Source organism: Cucurbita moschata, unplaced genomic scaffold (assembly GCF_002738365.1).
Source record: "Cucurbita moschata cultivar Rifu unplaced genomic scaffold, Cmos_1.0 Cmo_Scf00021, whole genome shotgun sequence".
Taxonomy (NCBI): domain Eukaryota; kingdom Viridiplantae; phylum Streptophyta; class Magnoliopsida; order Cucurbitales; family Cucurbitaceae; genus Cucurbita; species Cucurbita moschata.
The window spans coordinates 3,965,790-3,986,434 of NW_019268537.1; the positions used below are offsets into that span (position 1 = coordinate 3,965,790).

At 35.0% G+C, this 20,645-nt stretch overlaps 3 protein-coding genes across 5 annotated transcripts; 2 read left to right on the forward strand and 1 right to left on the reverse strand.

Moving 5' to 3' along the window:
* The first annotated feature begins 2,012 nt into the window (after positions 1–2,012).
* Positions 2,013–3,165, forward strand: LOC111458596 (uncharacterized protein At3g27210-like). Its single transcript, XM_023101350.1, has 3 exons — positions 2,013–2,352; positions 2,459–2,536; positions 2,665–3,165. Exons 1-3 carry the CDS (start codon positions 2,175–2,177, stop codon positions 3,042–3,044), a joined length of 636 nt encoding a protein of 211 aa, XP_022957118.1. The 5' UTR covers positions 2,013–2,174; the 3' UTR covers positions 3,045–3,165.
* A 1,272-nt stretch (positions 3,166–4,437) lies between these two features.
* Positions 4,438–13,579, forward strand: LOC111458598 (mannosyl-oligosaccharide glucosidase GCS1). The gene is made up of 22 exons (XM_023101351.1): positions 4,438–4,737; positions 4,853–4,926; positions 5,498–5,749; positions 6,260–6,434; positions 7,065–7,151; positions 7,308–7,376; positions 7,491–7,587; positions 7,900–7,982; positions 9,010–9,117; positions 9,549–9,670; positions 9,771–9,878; positions 9,965–10,038; positions 10,799–10,924; positions 11,068–11,135; positions 11,815–11,964; positions 12,041–12,091; positions 12,233–12,289; positions 12,408–12,557; positions 12,642–12,733; positions 12,833–12,942; positions 13,018–13,081; positions 13,232–13,579. The coding sequence occupies exons 1-22, from the start codon at positions 4,438–4,440 to the stop codon at positions 13,374–13,376; spliced, it is 2,562 nt and encodes an 853-aa protein (XP_022957119.1). The 3' UTR covers positions 13,377–13,579.
* An 840-nt stretch (positions 13,580–14,419) lies between these two features.
* Positions 14,420–19,112, reverse strand: LOC111458857 (nuclear pore complex protein NUP54-like). 3 transcript variants are annotated; one of them, XR_002713194.1, is made up of 10 exons: positions 18,439–19,112; positions 18,291–18,344; positions 18,058–18,117; positions 17,837–17,947; positions 16,307–16,372; positions 16,156–16,242; positions 15,933–16,034; positions 15,394–15,543; positions 14,981–15,286; positions 14,420–14,896 (listed from the first exon to the last, which is right to left on the reverse strand). XR_002713194.1 is itself a non-coding variant. In XM_023101697.1 (9 exons), the coding sequence occupies exons 1-9, from the start codon at positions 18,937–18,939 to the stop codon at positions 15,170–15,172; spliced, it is 1,248 nt and encodes a 415-aa protein (XP_022957465.1). In that variant the 5' UTR covers positions 18,940–19,112; the 3' UTR covers positions 14,420–15,169. The 3 variants fall into 3 exon arrangements, 1 of the variants encoding a protein (XP_022957465.1); XR_002713193.1 differs by having other exon boundaries at positions 14,420–14,703; positions 14,813–15,286; XM_023101697.1 differs by having other exon boundaries at positions 14,420–15,286.
* Between the last annotated feature and the right edge of the window lie 1,533 nt (positions 19,113–20,645).

The following is a 20,645-nucleotide window of genomic DNA, read 5'->3' on the forward strand; positions in this document are numbered from 1 at the left end:
CCTCTATAGTTTTTTATGGGCAAGAAAGTGTTTCTCTACGCCTCCTCCGAACCAGGTTGTTGACATCTTTACGAAAAGTGTTTCTCGATCTCTCTTTGAATTTTTCAGATCCAAGCTTCACGTTCGTTCAAATCCGATGCTCAGCTTGCGGGGGGTGTTAAAAATATTTAGTACTAAATTATAGTTTACCATATATATCATATTTGATATTTTATTATAAGACAAATATCTAAATATTTGTCATCATACCATAGGTATATTTCCATTTATTATTCTTTTCATATCTTGTAATTTGTTTGATTATAATTAGATAACTTTCACACAATTTAGGTGTAGTGGATTAAGCAAACATTCTCAGGTATGAACGTTTTTGGGTTGATATACACAAAGTAGATAATCTTAATACTACTTGTAGCCTCGTAGCGACACACGAAGCGTAATTTGATTGATTCAAGGAGATGTTATTTTATTATGTAGTGTTTATACCTTAGCTTATTTTGATTATGTTGGTATTGGATCTTTTTTTGTGGAGGAATGGCTTGGACATATATAGACAGCCACTTGGTTTGTCCCTGTTGGTAGTGAAGCTTGACGGGCCAATGGCGTGTGTGAGATGGAATCTCCTACTCTTTAAATGCTATAGCTTGCGCTTGCATTTGGAAGACGTGAAATTCAAGGTATGTAAATGCAATTGATGAGGTTTTTAGAAGAATGTTTAAATCATTTTTTTACTATTGGTTTATGTAATAGATTTGTCTTTCTTTTGGTAGGACCATGGCCTAATTATCACTCATGTTATACCATGAGTAGTAAATTTAAACAGTGGATTCCCTTTTAACATCCTCTTTTTACCTGCAAATAACCCTCCACTTTACTCTTCGTTTTACCGTTTGAAATGTTAATACGTACCATTCACTTATTCGCGCATGTTAAAGCATTGTACTCCCTTTCATAATGACAAACCAAATACTACGACATTTCAGAGTATTTGTCATCTACACATAGAGTAAAGATTTTTTGGTTCGACACTATTTGGGAAGCAAGAATTTAAACTTTTAACTTGTGGGTATGTGTATAATGCACTTTAACCTTTTACTTATTCGTCCGTTTGTCAAACTTTAACCATGTGAGACTTTGACACAACAAAAAATCTTTGGCGGCTTGATCACATGGTTTGTCACGATTAGTATGAAAATTTGAATATTTAATAGTACATATGCCTTAACTTCTCACTGGTTTGTCTAATAGTTTATTACATATTCCTCTAAAGTTGAATCCAATCCGAGGGTAGAAAAAGCAACAATAATATGTGAGGTGAAAAGGTAAAGTGGGTAAGAAAATTTTGATTAGACGAAACAATGATGCTGTCTTGGATTCGGAGTAAAGTCGTCTACTAAATTAACAGTTCCTTAATGATATTTTTTAGAGTTATTTAAAAAGTTTTAAGGATATTATTGGAACTTTTAAAAATTTAAAGATATTTTAAGACAATACCATTTTAAAAGTATTATTATTAATTTATTCTTTGTTTTTTTAGTATAAAAATATATATATATATATAAAAAAAAAAATCTCACTCTTTGTTTTGATTTTCATTATATGGTTAAAATAAATGAAGATTCATTTGGTAATAAATATGCTGTAAACTATAATTATGTTTCCATTTTCATATAAAGTAACGTCTCTTTAAATGGAATAACATATCTCCATTTATTTTAATTTTTCAACCTTGATAATCCAATATTAAATAAATAAATATATCACAAATTGATATCATTTCTCTAAGTTTTTTTTTTTTTTATCTATTTCGATCTAAAATAAATACTAAAATAAAAAATATATATTTAATGTCATATCTTTTATAAAAAAATTCAAAACAATATAAATTAATTTATTAAAAAAAAACTGAATTCATAATTATAGAATATTATATAAATTTAATTAATATATAAAATATTGTCGAAATTATACAGCCCCTACTAAAGCATCCTTTTATTGAAGGCCCCACTCCCAGTAAATGCCATTACTTCACTTTGAAGACCAATCAACAACGCCCTGCCAACAGGACCTGACCCATATCGACAGATCCTTTCCCTTTCTTGAACAAATTTTTGTGTTCCTCTTGCCATCGCCATGTTCGACGATCGGTAGGGGACAGTTTCTGGCGACCAAAAATGGGGAATTGTGTTCTTATTCGTAGAGACCAAAAATCTGACCCTAAATTCAAGTGGTCGGTCGGTTCCGGTGCGCTCGTCAATGTCCGTGTGCCGATCCCGACCGAGCTCGACCAAGCCAACGGCAGGCTCTGTTCCAGTCCGCCGTCTTCTCATCTTCCCAGCTCGCCTGAATTCGGTTCGATTCCAACCCCCTCTTTGATTTTGTTCTTGATTTTAAGTGATTAATGCAATTTTGTTCTTTATTTGTAGTGATTTTGACATATGGATTAAAATTAATGCAGGTAAGGGTGATGAGATGTTCTTCGATTCTCAGGCTTGGTTGGATTCTGATAACGATGATTTCTTCAGCGTTAACGGAGGTTAGAATTTTAAAAACTTTGATTAGTTCAATTCATGTTAATAATCACCAACTTCCACAATGATATGATATTGTCATTTTGAGCCGAAGCCTCAACAATTCAGATCTTGGCTTGTTGTTTACGAGCAGATAACATGCCGTCGTGTGGCAGCACTCCGATATGGCGTCCGAACGCCGTCGAGACGCCGGCGGTGGAGCCATCGCCGGAAGGAACGAAGAAGCTGCTAATTGAGCTGTTTCGCGAGAGCTTTGATAGCGAGCATGGAAGCACAATTGGGACTGCAATGAGTAATGGTCACATTGGGGTGGTGATTATGGAAGGTAATAATAATAATAATAATAATAGCAAGCCAAATTGTGGCGGGCGTTCAAGATCGGTGAAAGGGAAATCGGCGCAGTCCACGGCGTGGTGCATTCCGGTCCCGAAATTGGCGCGGAGTCTCAGCCTTAGCGACAAAAAGAAGAGGCTGCTCAGCCCTTGCCGCGGCGGTGGACCGGTGCACCCTTGAGCCCATTGTTTTCCTTGTGAATCTGTATGTAAACTACTGGACTGGGAATGGTTTTGAACTCTACAAGATTTATGTTTTTTTTCTTTTTTAAATGGTTTTAATTAGATTTATCTTTTCTCTCTTTTCTTTGCTCTTTAATTTTGGTCCAATTAAATTGTACTTATTAACATTAAATAATAAATAATTGTTGTTTTAATACATTCTTTAAAATTTTAAAAATACTAAATTAATACAAAAATATTTATACTCTGATTTATCTAAAAAAAATACTCATAAGATTTATTTTTTACTGTTCTGTCACTAAACTTTTTAAGAAAATTCAAAATTATCTTTAACATTAATACTATTTTAAAAAACACTCAGTAATATTAATATTTTTCAAATTTATAGAAAAAAGATTCACAAAATTTATTACCATATGATGGACTAAAATAATCTATCAACATGGTATAGATTAATTTTAAACTTTTTAATGTTATTTTTAAAAGTTCATGAGTGTATTGAGAAATGTGATACTGATGGTAAGATTTTTTTTCTCGTTTAAGATATTTTTAAAGTTTTTTTAAAAAAATTAGGAATTGATTAAGCTTTTAAAAATTAAAGGTATTTTTGGAACATTTTTTTTAAGTTACATTATTTTTAAAAGTTTGACGGTATTTTTAAAATAAATATTAACGTTTTTATTCAAAACTTTTGAAAATTATATTTTTGAAATAAAATATTAACGATTTTCATCTAAAACTAACGGTAACAATATTTTTAAACTTATTTTTAATTTAAGAATTATTGAAATTTTAAAAAATTTAAAGATATTTTTTTTAGACAAAATACACCATTAAATATTTTTATTAATTTAGCCTTGCTTACAAAAAAAAAAAAAACTCTTCCCTTCAAAATACATTGAGCTATCAATTTATTATAAATTTTAAAAAGAAATATCCCAAAATGAATTAAGAATTAGCAATACGGGAATATATATATTATTTATTTATTGTTTTTGTTTATGTAAAAAGACTTTATTAACCAATTTAATTATTCTTATAAAATAAATCCATAATTTTTATTTTCATAACGAGCCCGGTTACAGGATATTGAAGCAGATTGTATGGGCCTGGATCTTGGGCCGCATGAAGGAACGGCCCAAAAACCAAGACATGAAGACACTTATTTCTGAATTAAGTATTTAGCGCGAAAAGAAACTATTTATATAATTTCCACCCCACGCGCGCCTCAAGTTGAGGCGTCGCCGGACGAGTTTCAGAAGTCAGAATTTGGAATCTCGTACTCAAAGACTTTTCTCTCTTTGATTCACTTCACTCCCCCTTCTGTTAGAGATACTAGCAAAGGTGCTGCTCCTCTTCCTTCTTCCATTTATGCCGGTGTTGATTTAAATATGACTGGACATAGTCGACGGAATCCTCGAAGCCGAATTAAATCGTCCTCCGCTGTTGACGGCGATGGCGACGGCGCTGTTCGTCAAGCTCCGGATATTTCCAGACGCCACAGAGATAGAAATACATTGCGTCCTTTGATTCGCATTTTCGATGTTAATCTCAAGGTCTTGGTAGGTTTTAGCTTCGGCGCATTCTTCGTCATCTTGTATTTGATCAGAAGCCTGATAGTAGTTGGAGATCATCGCACTCCTAGGGTTATTACGCCATTTCCTGCTCCAAAGGTTATCGACCTTCCTCAGGTAGAGAGTTAATTGAACTATTTGTTAATTTTTATCTTCCATCATTTCTGTTTCGCTGTTTTTTTTTTTAGTTATACTTCTTATGCCGTCCTGCATTCGCTGGTTTTCGAGACAGTTTCAAGGTGAACATAAAGAGAGCTTGTATTGGGGAACTTATCGACCTCAGCTTTATCTTGGAATACGAGCGAGGTACTTCTTCATCGAGTTTGAAAATAATGTTTCGTCGTATATTTGTACGATCTACGATGTTTTTCAACACTTGAACTTACTTAAGCTTTCGAACGTCCAGGATGCTTAATTATTCAACGATTGCGTAGGAAACACTTTATTATGCTACCACATATTCTTTTGTTCCATTTAGAAAATGTGTATTACCAAGAATTCAAACCCTGTACTAATAAGCTGGCCGTTCGATTCTTTGGTTGTGTTCTGGAAGTAGATTTATGCTGTCCAAATCACTGTAAATAGTTGGTATATATTGTTGGATTATAATATATGAACGAATTTCTATGATTCAAACCTCGCTAGCCATGCGTTCTTTCTGTGGTGAGTTCTGATACTGAGTTTCATACTTTCTTAGTATCTTGAGTTCAATATCCGTGGTTTCCGATATGTAACTTTGGTCACTGTAATGATAGTCTTGACTTCAGCCAATTATTCTGCGTCAAATAAACACAGATTTTGTTCTTCTCTCACTTTATCAAATGATTTATACGAATAACTAGTTCTTTAGCTAATGAATCGTTCTCTTATCTCTCAGGACTCCACTTTCATTGCTTGCTGGCTTGATGTGGATAGGTGTTCAGAATGGAAGATATGTCATGAGGCATGTGTGCCAAGGTTCCGATGAACTAAGCACATATGGCTGGACACATCATAATGCACGTGATTTTGGGCATCAAGTTCTTGTTGACCATGATATGACTTTGACAACAAGTTTTCTGAAAACAAAGGAGAGTGGTAGTGGCTATGGTGGAGATTGGGCTGTTCGCATTGAAGTTAATAGCAAAAGGTAAATGGACTTAGTAGACGAATATTTTAAGCATTGTTTCCATTAATGTGGAGTTAATATTGAAGGACTGTCCAGAAATACTATCTTGAGAAAGTAGATGTAGGATAATTGGACTCGATTTTTACAGTAAGTTGGAACTTATTTTGTGGCACAGTGTTTGTTGTTAGCCTGATTAAAGATCTAACTTTGCATCTAAGGTTATTCCTGATGAACTTTTGTTGATATCTAGCACATTCTTTTAGTGCATAGTCTGTCTTCTTACTGAGCCACCTGTTCTGGAAGGTTTCCTGCAGGTTTCAAAATTTGACTTTTAGTTTAATTGAGTCACAAACTATGCGAATAAATTTTTTTTTCATTCCCATTTAACTTGTTTCTTAAATGAGACATAGGCTTAAGGCCGGAAATGGTTTTTTTTTTTTTTTTTTTCTCTCTTTTGAGAATATGTTTGATTTTATCATGCTTCTTTTGTGAGGATAAACATGCTCTTATTATTTCTTGCTGGATTTGCAGATCTGAGGAGGCCAAGGAATTGTTGAAAACTGGACATCTTTTTTTCTACTTGGCAGATGAAGATGGAAATGCTTTAAGTTTGAATAGAGATGCCATGAACATTCATGAGACTTCACTCCTAGCATCAGGTTCACGAAGAGATATAGGAAATTGGCAGTTACATTTAGAATCTAGGGTAAATTCCTGAAAGCAAAAGTGTGATGCCTCTCCACAGATTCTTTTTTGAAATGTCTTCTCTAAAAAAATTAGTTCTCTCAGTTTCTTTCTTTGGATTCTTTTCAAATGAGGAATTATTGTTTTTCTCCATGATTAAAGTTCAAGAGAATATCTGTGTTAGATTTATATGAACTCTTATGGGATACTGTTGACATTTACTACCACTGCACTTGCACATAGTAAATTTGGCCCATCCCATATCTGCTGACTCTCTTAGCATATTGTTTTAATCACCCACCTATCTATTTTCTGCACTTTCTATGGGACCACGAGAGGACAAATCTCCATGATCACCTGTTTCTGCTGTAACTGTCTTCCCCCAGCCCCTCACAGCTCAATCAAACATTTTAATGGAACATCCGCTACTCCATCCTTTTCTTTCTGATTTCTCTTTTTCATAATTGCTTGTTGAAGTAAAGTTCTTCAATTATTGAATTACCTCCTGAATATCTTGAAATGTGTGTGATTATGTAGTAGGAATTGCCTCTTGCATAATTTTCTTTCTTTACTCAAACTACTTGAATTTTTTTTACTTAACCACTGTGGTAAATCTGGTGACATCATTTTTTTCTTATGGTTGCCCCTGCAGGATGATGTGCAAGTCCATTTTAGTGGTTTTAGGACCGGGCATTTTCACAATTTATCTGAACTTGTCCAGGATAATCTTGGTGCACAAGTAGGTTAACTTTTCTTTTTCGTACTAGTTTAAAATAAATGTGGATGCATCGTGATGTCTGATTTTTTTCACCTTGAATAATTTTTTTTTGCTTTACATATCTGCGTCTGTAATGTTCACTGAACTAACATGTCTTTGCACTATCTGTTCTACCAGGCAAGAAAATTTGGTCGACTGCAGCTCTCTGACACATCTGATGACTCTTCAAATATTTTAGTTTTCCAGGTATGCTTCCATGTTGATAAAACTTTTCTTATCATGTAGAAATTGGGAATGTCTAAATCATACGAGTGGCACCATTTCTTGTTTTGTTCTGTGTAACTCATTTTTATTTTACAGATCTCCGGAAGAATTCCATTTAGAACAGATTTGGCTTTCATCTCCGGAACTGGTTTCCCAAGTTCTAGAGAAGAGGAACGTGTGAACAGTCTTACAGGTGTTTATGCTTATGTTTGGCTTTCATTTCCAGAACTGCTCCAGTATGTAGTTGGCAGTAGTTGTCATGACCCAAATTTAGAATTGAGAAACGATATAAAGCTTTTGTGTGCTCGTGTGTTGATAAGAAACAACTGTACAGTATAAAAAGTTGGGAAACTGGAGAAGAACAAAGAAAAACAATTGAATTGATTTGAAGTTTTGTGTGTATCTCTATAAAAAAAATCCTTTCATTTTCTTTATGGGATGGAGAGTCTAATTCGTGTTTCTGCTTTTGTGTGCTTACAATGTTTGGGCATGTCACTTCAATTAGGTTCATCATTAACTGATCGATTAAAGGAGAAAGAGTTAGAATTTGATACAAGATTTGAGGAGTGCTTTGGTTTGGGGAACAAGGTATTTATAATTTTGAGTTCTCTCTCTTCATCATTTTATCTTCTATATTTTGCAAGAAAATTTCACATCTTTTGTAGTTTATATGCAATATTTCTCTCTTGATGGTGGAACTGGATAAGGGCAAATCAATGCATGATTTATTAAATTGCCAGTGTAAACTAATTTAAAATAAGATTTGGTTGAACTGAGTAACTAGAACTGTTGGATATAGCGCATAGCTAGATGCCATTTGGATTCCCTGACTCAAGATATCATTTAAAAAACGGAAAAGAAGAAAAATATTATGGTGACCGAGGTTGCTATATGTAAATTTAAAAAATATATTATTATATTCTAAGCATGTCAATGCTTTTGATATTCCTTTTGAGCAAGAAACAGTGTCAATACTTTAGAACATTACGAATTATGCGATATAAAGGTTGTACACTCACAATCACATTTAGTTAAGTAAATTTTTATATCATTAAGCAAATTCTATTCCCAAATGATGCAACATTTCCCAACAAATTGAAGTTCAGTAACCCAAACAACATATGATCCTTTCATCAAATAATAATCTCTCATCTTAAATGAAAATTTCTGAATCTTCTCATATTACCCGTAGGGTTTTTTGTACACCAATTTCTGTAGTTTTTTATTGTAAATACATGTTGTTTTGGTAAGAATGTATGATAAATTCCCTCAAAAAATGTCTTTCATGTTTGAAGAAAACAAAAAGTTATAAGAATAGCTGACACTCTAAACAGGCATCTGAATTGTGTCACATATATTTCTGACACGTGCACTTATAGCAAAGTATCAAAAGTTGGATGCTTATTCCATAAGAGAAAATACATGTTAGGTAATCTTTTCTTTAGTTTGTGTTCAATACAACCTGTATTGAGTTTGTCTAAAAAAGGTGGCTAAGGCAATGACAGATTTCCAACTTCTAAGTGATATTTGCTTCTTTGATTTTAGATTATATTCTGTTAAAGTTCTTAATCTTGTAATTATTCTTTGATCGATCTAATTTTGCAATTATGATCAGTTTGATTTAGAATCCACAACTGTTGGTAAGGCTGCCGTTGCAAACTTATTAGGTGGCATTGGTTATTTCTACGGCCAGTCAAAAATTGCACTCCCAGATCCCTCCCATGTAAGTAGTTGAAGCTTTTCCTCATTCCTTGTTGGCTTGTCTTGGAGATTTTTGTAAATATCATATGATTATTATAGAAGCCCCACCCTCCGGTATAGATGTTATTTCATGCTGGAGTATTTTTTGCCCCCTTCCCTTTTTTTATTAGCCTACTAATTCTTCATTTCTCTTATCATTAAATAATCTCCATTTTGTAATATACCACTCATCGCAGGGCAAAGTTTACTTGCTTTAAGTAGCTCCATCATTTTCCATATTTATTTCTAGAGCTCTTATGAAATCTCCCAAAGTATCAAATTTAAGGATTGGATTTAGATACTGGATGATACAAAAGAACAGATGCTGGTGTAAAAAAAAAAAAAAGCTGTGAATATTTTGTTGTATAATACCACTTTGACAACTGAGGAAATACAGCACTACATTTATTGCAGCCCGAAAGTCGTGATAGTTTTCTTTATTATTGGCCTGCTGAGCTTTACACTGCTGTTCCATGCCGTCCTGTATTTCCTAGGGGATTTTTGTGGGATGAAGGCTTTCATCAGCTGCTGATCTGGTAGGTGCTTATTGTTTTTAGATGTGCAGTTCATTTTACATTTACAACTGCAGATAGATTATTTGTTTTTTGGATAAAGAAAAATTCACATGTTGAACAGGCGATGGGATATTCATGTTAGCTTAGATATTCTTGGTCACTGGTTGGATCTAATGAATATCGATGGATGGATTCCACGTGAACAAATATTAGGGGCCGAAGCTGTCAGGTGATTGCATGTTCAAATGCGTGATGCTAAATTACAGTGAACCTCTACTGAAGTATCTTCCACTTTCTTTCCTAATCTCATTGCAGTAAGGTCCCGGAAGAATTTATTCCTCAGCATCCAAGCAATGCAAACCCACCAGCACTATTTCTAGTCTTGCGTGGTATTTATATCTCAATTCCCTGTCATGGTATTCTGTGTATGGTTATTTTATCTCGCTCCCCAGCCCTCTCCTGCCTCCATCATCTTATTGTCACATCTATAGATATTAAAAGAAGAGACTTTCTTTCCAGAATTAGTGAGGTAGACCATGGGTATACTGCTAGGAGTTTAAAAAAAAAAAGAAAAGGAAAAGTATAATATTAGGGCAATAGAACAGAAAAACAGAAATTGTGATAGTGCCAAGGGTGTTGAGGGACATAGTAAGATGTAATTAAATTTTTATACTCCAAAATTTTTAAATGTATTTCTGATGGAGGAAAATTTGTTAACATGCTGAGAATTCCTACTATGTCTGCTACATAAAGATACATTGTTTTGTAGATTAAGCACAAAACTCTGGAATTCTCTAAATAAGAGACGAGAAATGTTAATGATCATTGATCGAAGGGTTTGTAGAAGTGAGATAATGCGAACCTTGCTAGCAATTCTTGGCTTGCTTATTTCTTGAAATCATGTCTTATCGTCATATGGTTACTCATTCCCATTAACACTTGCGTGTATTCAGAAATCTGGCATGGGTGGGTGCTGTGATTGTTTAACAAACTCTACATGTTCTGCTTCTGTATGTAATCTTGTAACCAGTGAATATGAACTTACTGTACACTGGTTATAGTATATTCTTGTGGTCTATAACATAAATTATCAAATAATTTGGTTGAATCTCTAGCTGCGATGTTGATGATCAGGTTTATTTCTTGTAGAATTGGTTCATGGCCTAAAGAAAAATGCATTTACAACGACAGAAAGCTCTGAGATCTCTTCATTCTTAGAGCGAGCTTTTGTCCGCTTAGAAGCTTGGTTCCAGTGGTTCAATACTACACAGCCAGGTGTCTGCATCTTGTGTTTTATTGTTTTTTCAGGCATTCAATGGTCCTTTAACTATGCTTGAGAACATATTTAGTTATCGAGCCATTTGAAATTTCACTTTTTATCCTCCTGATTGACTGAAATATCATTTTGAGGAACACAGGGAAAGAGGCAAGCAGCTATTACTGGCATGGAAGAGACAGCTCTACAATTCGTGAACTTAATCCTAAGGTTTTTGTCATTCTGAACTCCTCTTCGTTTGCGCTACTCTGTTGGTCTTCTTTATCGTACCAACACGAATATCGATTTATGAATTTTTCCATCATTAATGATTGATCTTTAGAAAGGCTATACATCATAAGGTCAGTTGTTTGGATGATCTCCACAAGAAGTCCTTGAGGCCTCCTCTTTCATTTAATCAATAAAAATTTTTCCTACCCAAGAAAAAGGAGCTTGGTCTTCATAAATAATCTGGGGTGATTTAGATTCTCGTGTCGGTATGTGGTGAGGTGAAAACATCTCTTCTTCTACGTGGTTATGGATTTTGTGGTTGTCATAATTCAGTTTCACCATTGGTTCTGGGAAGAACTAGGGTGTTCATTTTTAGTTCAATTATACAAAAGTAGAGTAAATAAAGTGTACTAAAGTAGATTAGTTGTGAAGGTGAGTTAAGTACATCTGTACACATTCAGAGAGGACCATCAAAATTGGAGCTCCGCATTAGGGAAACAATTTGCAGGTCTTATAAGAGTATGGAAATTTCTCTGAATCTTTGTCAGTGTTGCAGAAACATATTTCTCTAGGCAGTATCAAATAATGACTTTGAAATTTCTCTTTTATGCCTTAGTCAACAATATGCTAGACTTAACCAACAAAGGTTTACATTATCTAAAATTTTCCACACTTGTAGACATTGATGTCTGGGTTGGATGATTATCCTCGTGCTTCGCACCCAACTGATGATGAGCGTCATGTGGACCTCCGATGCTGGATGCTTCTTGCTGCGGATTGCATGCATTCTATCTCGGAGCTAATCATGAAAGGAAAGGAAGTTGGAACGGTAAGTTATTAACAGATATTAATTTAGTATCTCATATTTTCTTTTTTTAATATACCACTGAATTCATATTATACAGGTTTATAGTTTAGCAGCAAAAACTCTGTCGGATTTTGAGCTTCTGAATCAGGTTGGTCGTCACTTTCATCTATGCTGGAAATGTATTTAAAATGTATATATAAAGATAATTACTTATGCTGGTTGTCTTTTTCTTCAGAAAATTTAAAGTAGGAATAACTATTAAATTTAACTATGATTGATGCCTGACCAGATGCACTTCGATGATGCCCATGGAACTTATTTAGATTTTGGAAATCACACTGAAAAGGTATTGCCTCTGTACTATCATTGTCTTCGCAATATGACTTTAATTATCTCCTAGAAATCAACTCTTAATAGGTGGAGTCCATTCTTGTGGTGCTTAATGCAAGATTGGTTTCATGTAGGTTCGTTTAAGTTGGAAAGAGGTGATGGTAGAGCAGGGATATACAACCCGACAACTAATTCGGGAAGTATCGGGAACGCCACAACTGAGAATGGTTCCTCATATCGGTTATGTCAGTCTTTTTCCACTCATGGGGAGAATCATTCCACCTGTAAGATTTGGTAACATGGAGCGATTTGTGTTTATTTTCCAATGCTGGAAAGGCTTGAATTTTTCTATTTCTTCTCCCCAACAGGAATCCTGGATTCTTGAAAAGCAACTTGATCTTATTTCAAATCGGAGCGTATTCTGGACAAATTATGGACTCCGTTCCCTATCTAAGACGAGGTACCTGTACTTTATCATAAATTCTGTTTGTTGACGGACCCAAGCTCTGCTGTGTTTTATGTGGGACTAATTTGGGGTCTTCAAAACTGCATGTTGTAGCTCATTATACATGAAGTACAATACAGAGCATGATGCACCATATTGGAGAGGTACAATTTGGATGAACATGAATTACTTGATTCTTTCAGCACTCAACCACTATGCCACAGGTATTTTCATTCCTTCATCTTTTATCAACCTCTTTGTTTTTTTCTTTAATGTCCTTACTGTGACCTGAATTACAGAGGATGGTCCGTATAGAGAAAGAGCCAAAGATATTCGTGACGAGTTGAGAAGCAATTTAATTAGGTAATTATTATGAGCCCGTTCAATTAATCTTCCTTTTAACTTTGTTTACGAAAGATCATGCTTTTTTACTATCATTTTCCTTCGTTAGCCGCTGTATTTATTCGTTTCATAGATATAGAAAGCTTATAGCTTCATTCATTGTTGGAGCAGAAATGTGGTTGGCAATTATCACAAGACTGGATTCGTCTGGGAACAGTATAACCAGAAAACGGGCAAGGGAAAAGGCGCACACCCATTTACTGGTTGGACATCTCTGGTGCTCTTAATCATGGCAGAAGCTTATACAGAAAGTTAAAGATAAAGAGGAGCTCTTCAGATAGGTTCATATATATTCTTGTTTAACCCCTCTTCCTTTCACTCAAACATAATTTACGTACACACGGCTTGGAGCACATTAACTCAACTGGTTGCAGGTAATATTTTTGATAAATGGTATAGAAGATAGCGCTTGCAATGGACTATAATGGAAATATCTCGGTACGTCAGTAGCTTTATTTATCTTGAATTTCCTTCTGATTACAAGTTTGGTCCAAACCTTGAGACTTCGTCATTGTATAAACTTTGAAGAAGTTGGAATTTAATTTTATGGTTTAAAAGTTCAAATTCACTCCTATAATTTGATAAAATTCTCAAATATCTTTGGACTATTTAATTGATTTATTAAGATGAAATCAGACTCTTTAAATCATAAATACTAGATTTCCTCTTTGAAATTTCTGTTACTTTTTATCTCTATTTTAAAAGAAATTTGATTCCAGCTGTTGTGTCATCTAATCTTCACGACTCCTATTTATTACACGATACAAAAGTTTACTTTCAACAAATTTTCATCTTGATTCTTGTTAAATTTTAATATTTAATAATAATAATAATGATAAATAAATAAAATTCTTTCTTTTCATTAGTTCTTTTTCTATTATTGAATTTGGTTTCTTATCTTTAGAACAAAAAATGAAACTAAACCCAGGAAAAAAACATGTAATATCTAAATTGAGAAATGGAAAAGAAAGAGGCATTTTAGTAGGAAAAAAGTTACGTTACTCGAGGCGTTGATCGAGGATCTCTTTTTTAAGAAAAATAGAGTATATAACTTGTACGTATAGTTTGTATTGCTATAGACTATCAAATAGAGTTTTCAATTTTTAAATTAAAAATATATATAATTTTGTAAAGCTGTTTCTTTAAAAAGAAAGATTAAAATTAAGATGGATTTTTAACGAACGGGAAAAATATACAATTAATTACGAAGCACAATTTAAACAAAAAACAGGAGATTAAACTAAATCATTATTCAACAAGGTGTAGATATAAGGAAGCTTTTAAACAAGAAATACGTCCTTTGGAAGACAAAAGTTTCAATATATATAAGCTAAATCTGATATTTCAACGTTACGAGATGCGAATTCAATTTTTCACATAAAAATTTTGATGTCCCTTAAGTCTGGCCTATATCAAGGTTCTCCCTCAGCATTCGTGATGTTTGCACTTTCTCCAGATTTTGCCCCAGCCCCCAAATCCTTGGCCAGTTTGTGACCAAGCAAATTTCATTCCCACCAAAGTCCCTCATATAAACATACCTGACCTCGAAGGGTTGGGCTTACTCACATAAGCATACCTAACAACTATGAACATACTATACACCTAAAGCTTTAAGATAATAAGAGGCCTAACATCCCCAAATGCAAGAGATTTTAGAGGTTATATTTGATGTGTGAGAGTCAGTCACCTCACCTGACAAAGGAAAAGATGAATCCAAGGTCTTGCTGATGATAATGCTGGCAACGTTAAGAGACCCAACATAGCAACTGTTTCACGCTTCATAACGATTACAGTTCTCAGCCTTCAACACTGCATTGATTCAAAATCGCATGGGTATTAAGCAGTTCAAGTTGAACCTACCTTAACAAGGTACTGACCAACCAGCATCTCTCAAAACAGATGTCGGCCAGCAGTTCCAAAATTACTTGGGCAGTACATAAGAATTTTGAAAACGGATTTTAATTTTGCCTTTTGGATGGAAAAATCATGCAAAGTATATGTCAAAACAAAACAAAACAATGGCTAGAAATGTGAATTCAATTCCCCCCTTTAACTCGGATCATCTGTCATCTCTTTGTCTTCAGCCATTATGATTTCCATGTCTCTAACGTCTCGCTTTAACACAGTTCCAAGTCTAGCAATGGCCTCCGTCTGCTGCTGCAAAACCTGACACAAAAAAGTACATATAGATAAAGTTGGTTACTAAATTTGACAATAATTTCCAGCAAAACTACAAGTGAGAAAGCAGACTTCAAATACAAATATGTTCTCACCTCCTGCATATCAGCAAGACTCTGTTCGTGTATTTTTGCAGATCCTTGAAGATAGATGGAATTACCAGCACCGGAGCCATTTGGTTGGCCACGAGTAATCATAAGCAAATTTTGCACCCTTCTTGAAAGCTCTGCCCCAGATTCTTTGAACTGAAAAGTGTCCAAGGATATCATTACGATGCAACTTTTCCCTAGTTATAATTGTAATTATAGTTTATGATGCCCCATTGATAATAATGTATAGGGGCATGGCCTTCAAATGATATCTTTCAAATTTCATTACAAGAAAAATGACAATAATGTCATATTATAATAAACATGAAAAAAGGTGAAAGATTATCGTTATGTGATGTTCTTTAAAATGAAAAATACGGCCTTGATTACTAACATCTTATATTTTGAAATAATTTATATGTTCAACAATTAGAATTAACTTGCATTTGGTATAACTGGAAAGAAATGTCCCACAAACTTCCTATAGGAAGGACAATCAATATCTCTTTTCGCATTTAAGGTAAAAGGGGGTGAATGATACCTACCTGCCTCGTTATCAAACTTAACTTCTCTGCCAATTCAGCCTCTCCTTTCATTACAGGCACTCGGCAACCCTTACTTTCTAGTGCCTCCACAATTCTCATGACCTTTAATTGAAGAAAAGGTCAAATTAATACAGAAGCAACTTGGCATCATTAGCCTTGTAAACTTACTTTATTTTTTGGGGTTGAGGAGGTGGGAGGGAAGGAAAACATGAAGATCACATACTCTCAAAAGACGCCTTTGAAGACCTTGCTCCTTCTGTTTCAATCTTTGAACCCATGGTAGAGTATCAGCTAGAAAGTGCCTCTGAAGCTGTATCCAGTATCTCTTAGAAAAAGGAAATTTGAAATAAATCATTAAGGGAGCATAAGATTACCATTTTGACATTGCTTTGGGTCATCCGCAGCCTCTCAGCATCAGCGAGAATGACTTCATCTTGAATCTGCATTAACCCCACTGGAAGTCAGTGCAACAAACCAGGCTACTTCATTCAGCAAACACCAGGACGTGTGAAAAGGAACATTACTTAAAATGAGTAGAAAAGTATGCACAACAAAATAGTTTTAAAAAAAACTAATGTCATTAAAATTTCAGATACCTTTAGTTGCATAAATTATTTTTATAAACCATAACTACAACAAAACAAATTCTCTATTTGACAGATTTCAAGGACATTTCAATGGTTACCAAGGACTTTCACAAGGAATGCTGGAAGCACATGCAGATTATGCGACATTGATAACTCAAGAATATTTTAAATTTACGCTCTCCGCAACTTGAACATAAAGATAGTATTTATCCAAGAACATATTAACAATCTTAAATGAAAACATAAAACTAGTCAATAGGCTATTGCTCTTGTTTCACCAACATTGATGGATGGAATCAAAAACATAACTGGCATCCTATCAAATATAACTTGTGTTTTCCTACATCATAGTTTTGAATGTCAATAACATATGAACCACAAGCTTCCACACCCTGCATTATCACTATTTGGAAGGGAAAAGAAAAAAACTACTTGTCGTGCATAAAGTACAGGCACATATGAGGCAGTGCACTGGAGACATTTGAAATTCAGCATTATATAGAAAGGAAAAAAATTATATCTTAAGAACATTTACGAAAATCTTGCTCACTGTTGGAAGTATATTTTTCTAGTAATGCTTACTCTTTAGTGTATAGTTTTTTTCTTCATCGTCACAACCAAAAGTACAGTTTCATTTAAAAAACAATAAAAGAAGAGATATTACGTAATTAAATAAACTATAAAATTTAAGCCTAGTTCTAACAAATCGTTCAGTTAGTCCTTACAAAATTGTTTTTATTTTATTTAATAGTTATTACTTACATTAAAAATCATCAAAATAACTTTTTAAGGGAAGCTATAATCATCAAACTTAATATTAATTTCAAACGCACCATTTTTCAATATTAAACATTAGAATATCGTGTAAATAGACAAATATTTCTTCGCTTAAAATTCAATAAAATTCAAATAAATATAATACAGCGAATATAATAATTGAAATTGAAATAAGAATATTCTTAATATTGAAAACAGGTGGACTAAGCATATAATTCAATATTCATCAGTGCCATTTCTCAAATGTAACTCATATCCATATATCCAGAACTCAAAGTATCGAATCAGATCCACAATGTGAAAAAGAAGCTCATAGTTATAAATGTATGGTTTAAGGTTTTTTAAGAACGCGCCTGCAAATCCACTACCGCTGATGGAGATAATGACAAATTTTGAATCTGTAACAAAAGATATGCAAAATCCAAGAATTTCACGACGCATTTGGCAGGAAATTGAAATATCAAAGAATTTCACGGCACATTCGGCAGGAAATTGAATTATCAAAGAATTTCACGCACATGTGGAAGTAATTTGAAATACCTTCAAGCGCTGAGATAAATCCTTAAAACCTTGAACAAGCTGTGGCCACAATCGCTCTCTATCCGCACTTTCCATGCCTTCTAGTTTTGCCATTGCCTCAGCCCACATTGTCTGGCAATGCAAACTACTATCCATACTAAGTGTAAATCCGACGAAAAAATTGCATACAAACAGATAAAAAAAATTCTTCAGACGTAAAAAACGCTATATATCGAACTCACATCCGATACACCTGCAGGCTTCGCCCTATATTGAGGATCAGTTACACTGAACAACAAATGCTGCAAAACAAACACAAGTATCAATTTAGGAACAACGGGAAATGATGAATACGTGACTTCCTAGAGCTCATTGAAAGCTTATCATATTCTTCCTCACGATTATCAACTCTCAAGGGTTGGCGAGGATAAAAACACAGGACATTCCGTTTCCAGTCGAGAGCAGGGAAACGAACCTTGAAGGCATACTTAGGGTTTCCTGCGTCGTCCTTGTATGCCTCAACAATTGCCTGATGCAGACAATCAAAATAAAATAAATAGGCGAGGATGCAGTAAGATATAGGAGATATTACTAGTTCTTGCCGATTACTTTCAGAAACGTACTTGAATATCTCGATCAGCCAGGCAGAAAGGAAGCGGTGCCACCGGCGCCATCTGAGTGATCAGTTGAGCATTTAGAAATGGACTGGACTGAGGCGCTGCAAACGGAGTCTGGAAACCGAATCCTGCGGCGCCTCGCTGCTGAAACAGCGGCGATTGCTGCTGCTGCTGTTGCTGTTGTGAAGGCTGAGAAGAGAATGGAGTGGAGAAGAGAGACGAACCGAAGCCGGTGGCAAAAGACGATGTAGATGGAGTTCCGAAGGCAGGAGTTGAAAGGTTTCCGAATGCGGGAGATGCCGATGAAGTTCCGAAGGCAGGAGTGGACGCCAGCGTGCTAAATGCTGGAGTCGATTGTGGAGTGCCAAATACCGGAGTTGTCTGCGGAGTGCCAAAGGCCGGAGTTGATTGCAGAGTGCCAAAGGCCGGAGTTGATTGCAGAGTGCCAAAGGCCGGAGTTGATTGTGGAGTGCCGAAGGCGGAGGAGGACTGTTGAGCTCCGAACATTGTATATGCAGTGAAGCGTCAAAGAGGAACCCTAACGTCTCAAACCGAAATCGCCATTTGAGAATCGAAACTTGAGCTCGAGGGAAATGCGTCTCTCAGGTTTTCAGAGTTGAGGTTCAAGTGAGGATGGGAAGTCTAGTCTAGGGCATTGAATCATTTTGCCGCGAACTAATTGGGAATTGATTCAAAAGGTTTAAAAATGATCTGGGCGACCCGCCGACCCGCCGACCCGCCCCATTTTCAATTTATAAGAAATCTTGGAACTCATTCGGCAATTGCTTTAAAACAATAAAAATGATCCAACGGTTGTGCTTAAAAGTGTTTCTATTTCTGAAAATAAATTTAGTTTCCACAAGACTTCCAAAAGTGGCGGTTGTAGTTTGTCTTTCTCGTAGCTTTGGAAATTTTTTTATGTTTATTGGGGGATTCAAAAAAAGGCCAAAAGCTCAAGTGTAAGTTGAGTGGGAAGTAGAGATCCGTATCAGGTTGGAATGCCGCTGTTAGTGTAGTACCTCTAGGGCTGGCCACCTCGAATGGCGTGAGCCGCATGTGGGGAGACTCGCACGTACGATTTTTAGGGGGATCCAGTCGAAGAAAAATCCGAAAAGTTTGATTGCAACAAAGGGGAGACGCTGCCTTGCGCGAATTTAGTTTTGGTTGGAAGCTTCAAGAATTAAGAATTGATGTTAAATAATCGGAACATAATGAAGACATCAGAACATTGCACGGGTGATGCACATTGCCCACAGTGGGCACCCTCCAAAAGCAGGTGGGCAGAATGTCACAACTAGTAGCAGAACACTAATTGTGCTACACTTGTTATAATCCAACAAAATTTTTGGACTTCATGGACAACGTCGGTATATGCGCGAGTCAGATTTGAGAGATGTTTTGAAAAATGTGAGTGAGTAAATACGTCGAAAACAATTTGAAAAAAAATAATGTTACAAATTAAAAGCAATTAGGCAATCACGCCTTTGATAGAATATAATCTAGGGAGGAGAAAGAGACTACTAGTCGTATCCCCTATAGTATAATTAAAAGTATAGGTATGATTTTGGTAGACGGCCAAAGACTTTTATATAGCCACAACATGAAATACTACTTATCTATCTAAGATGAAAGCATGTAAAAGGGGTTGAAAACGAGCATGCGTTGCCTATATCTAAGATGAAAGCATGTAAAAGGGGTTGAAAGCGAGCATGCAGCCATAGGCAACATGTCTTAGACAAGCATAACCAAGCATCCGACATGTAACCAAAGATAATACGCTTTGGACAAGCATGACTCTAATAAAGAACAAACAGAAACTTGGGAGACATCAAACTAACCACATAAAGCTCTAAACTTCTGTAACCTAATAATTTAGTCTCCGAAACCTTTTCGAGACTGACTTGGTTTCTTATAGTTTATGGACAAAATCAATTTCAAAAATTAATTACAAATTATAAAGTCTAGAAGGATGGAATGAATTGTTACAATTTAGAAAAAATAAATAAATAAATAAAATCTTTGAACCGTTGCAACGTAAAGCTGAATAACTAAATAACTTCATAAATCTAGTAATTCAGTCCACTCTGTACTCAAAATTAGATCCCAAGCCACCAAGTCTTGTCACCTTAATACAATAACCATGGATGAATTCTACTCATAGGTCTCGTTATTATTGTTCGTGGGGCGGGATATGGAGTACGAACACCAAAAGA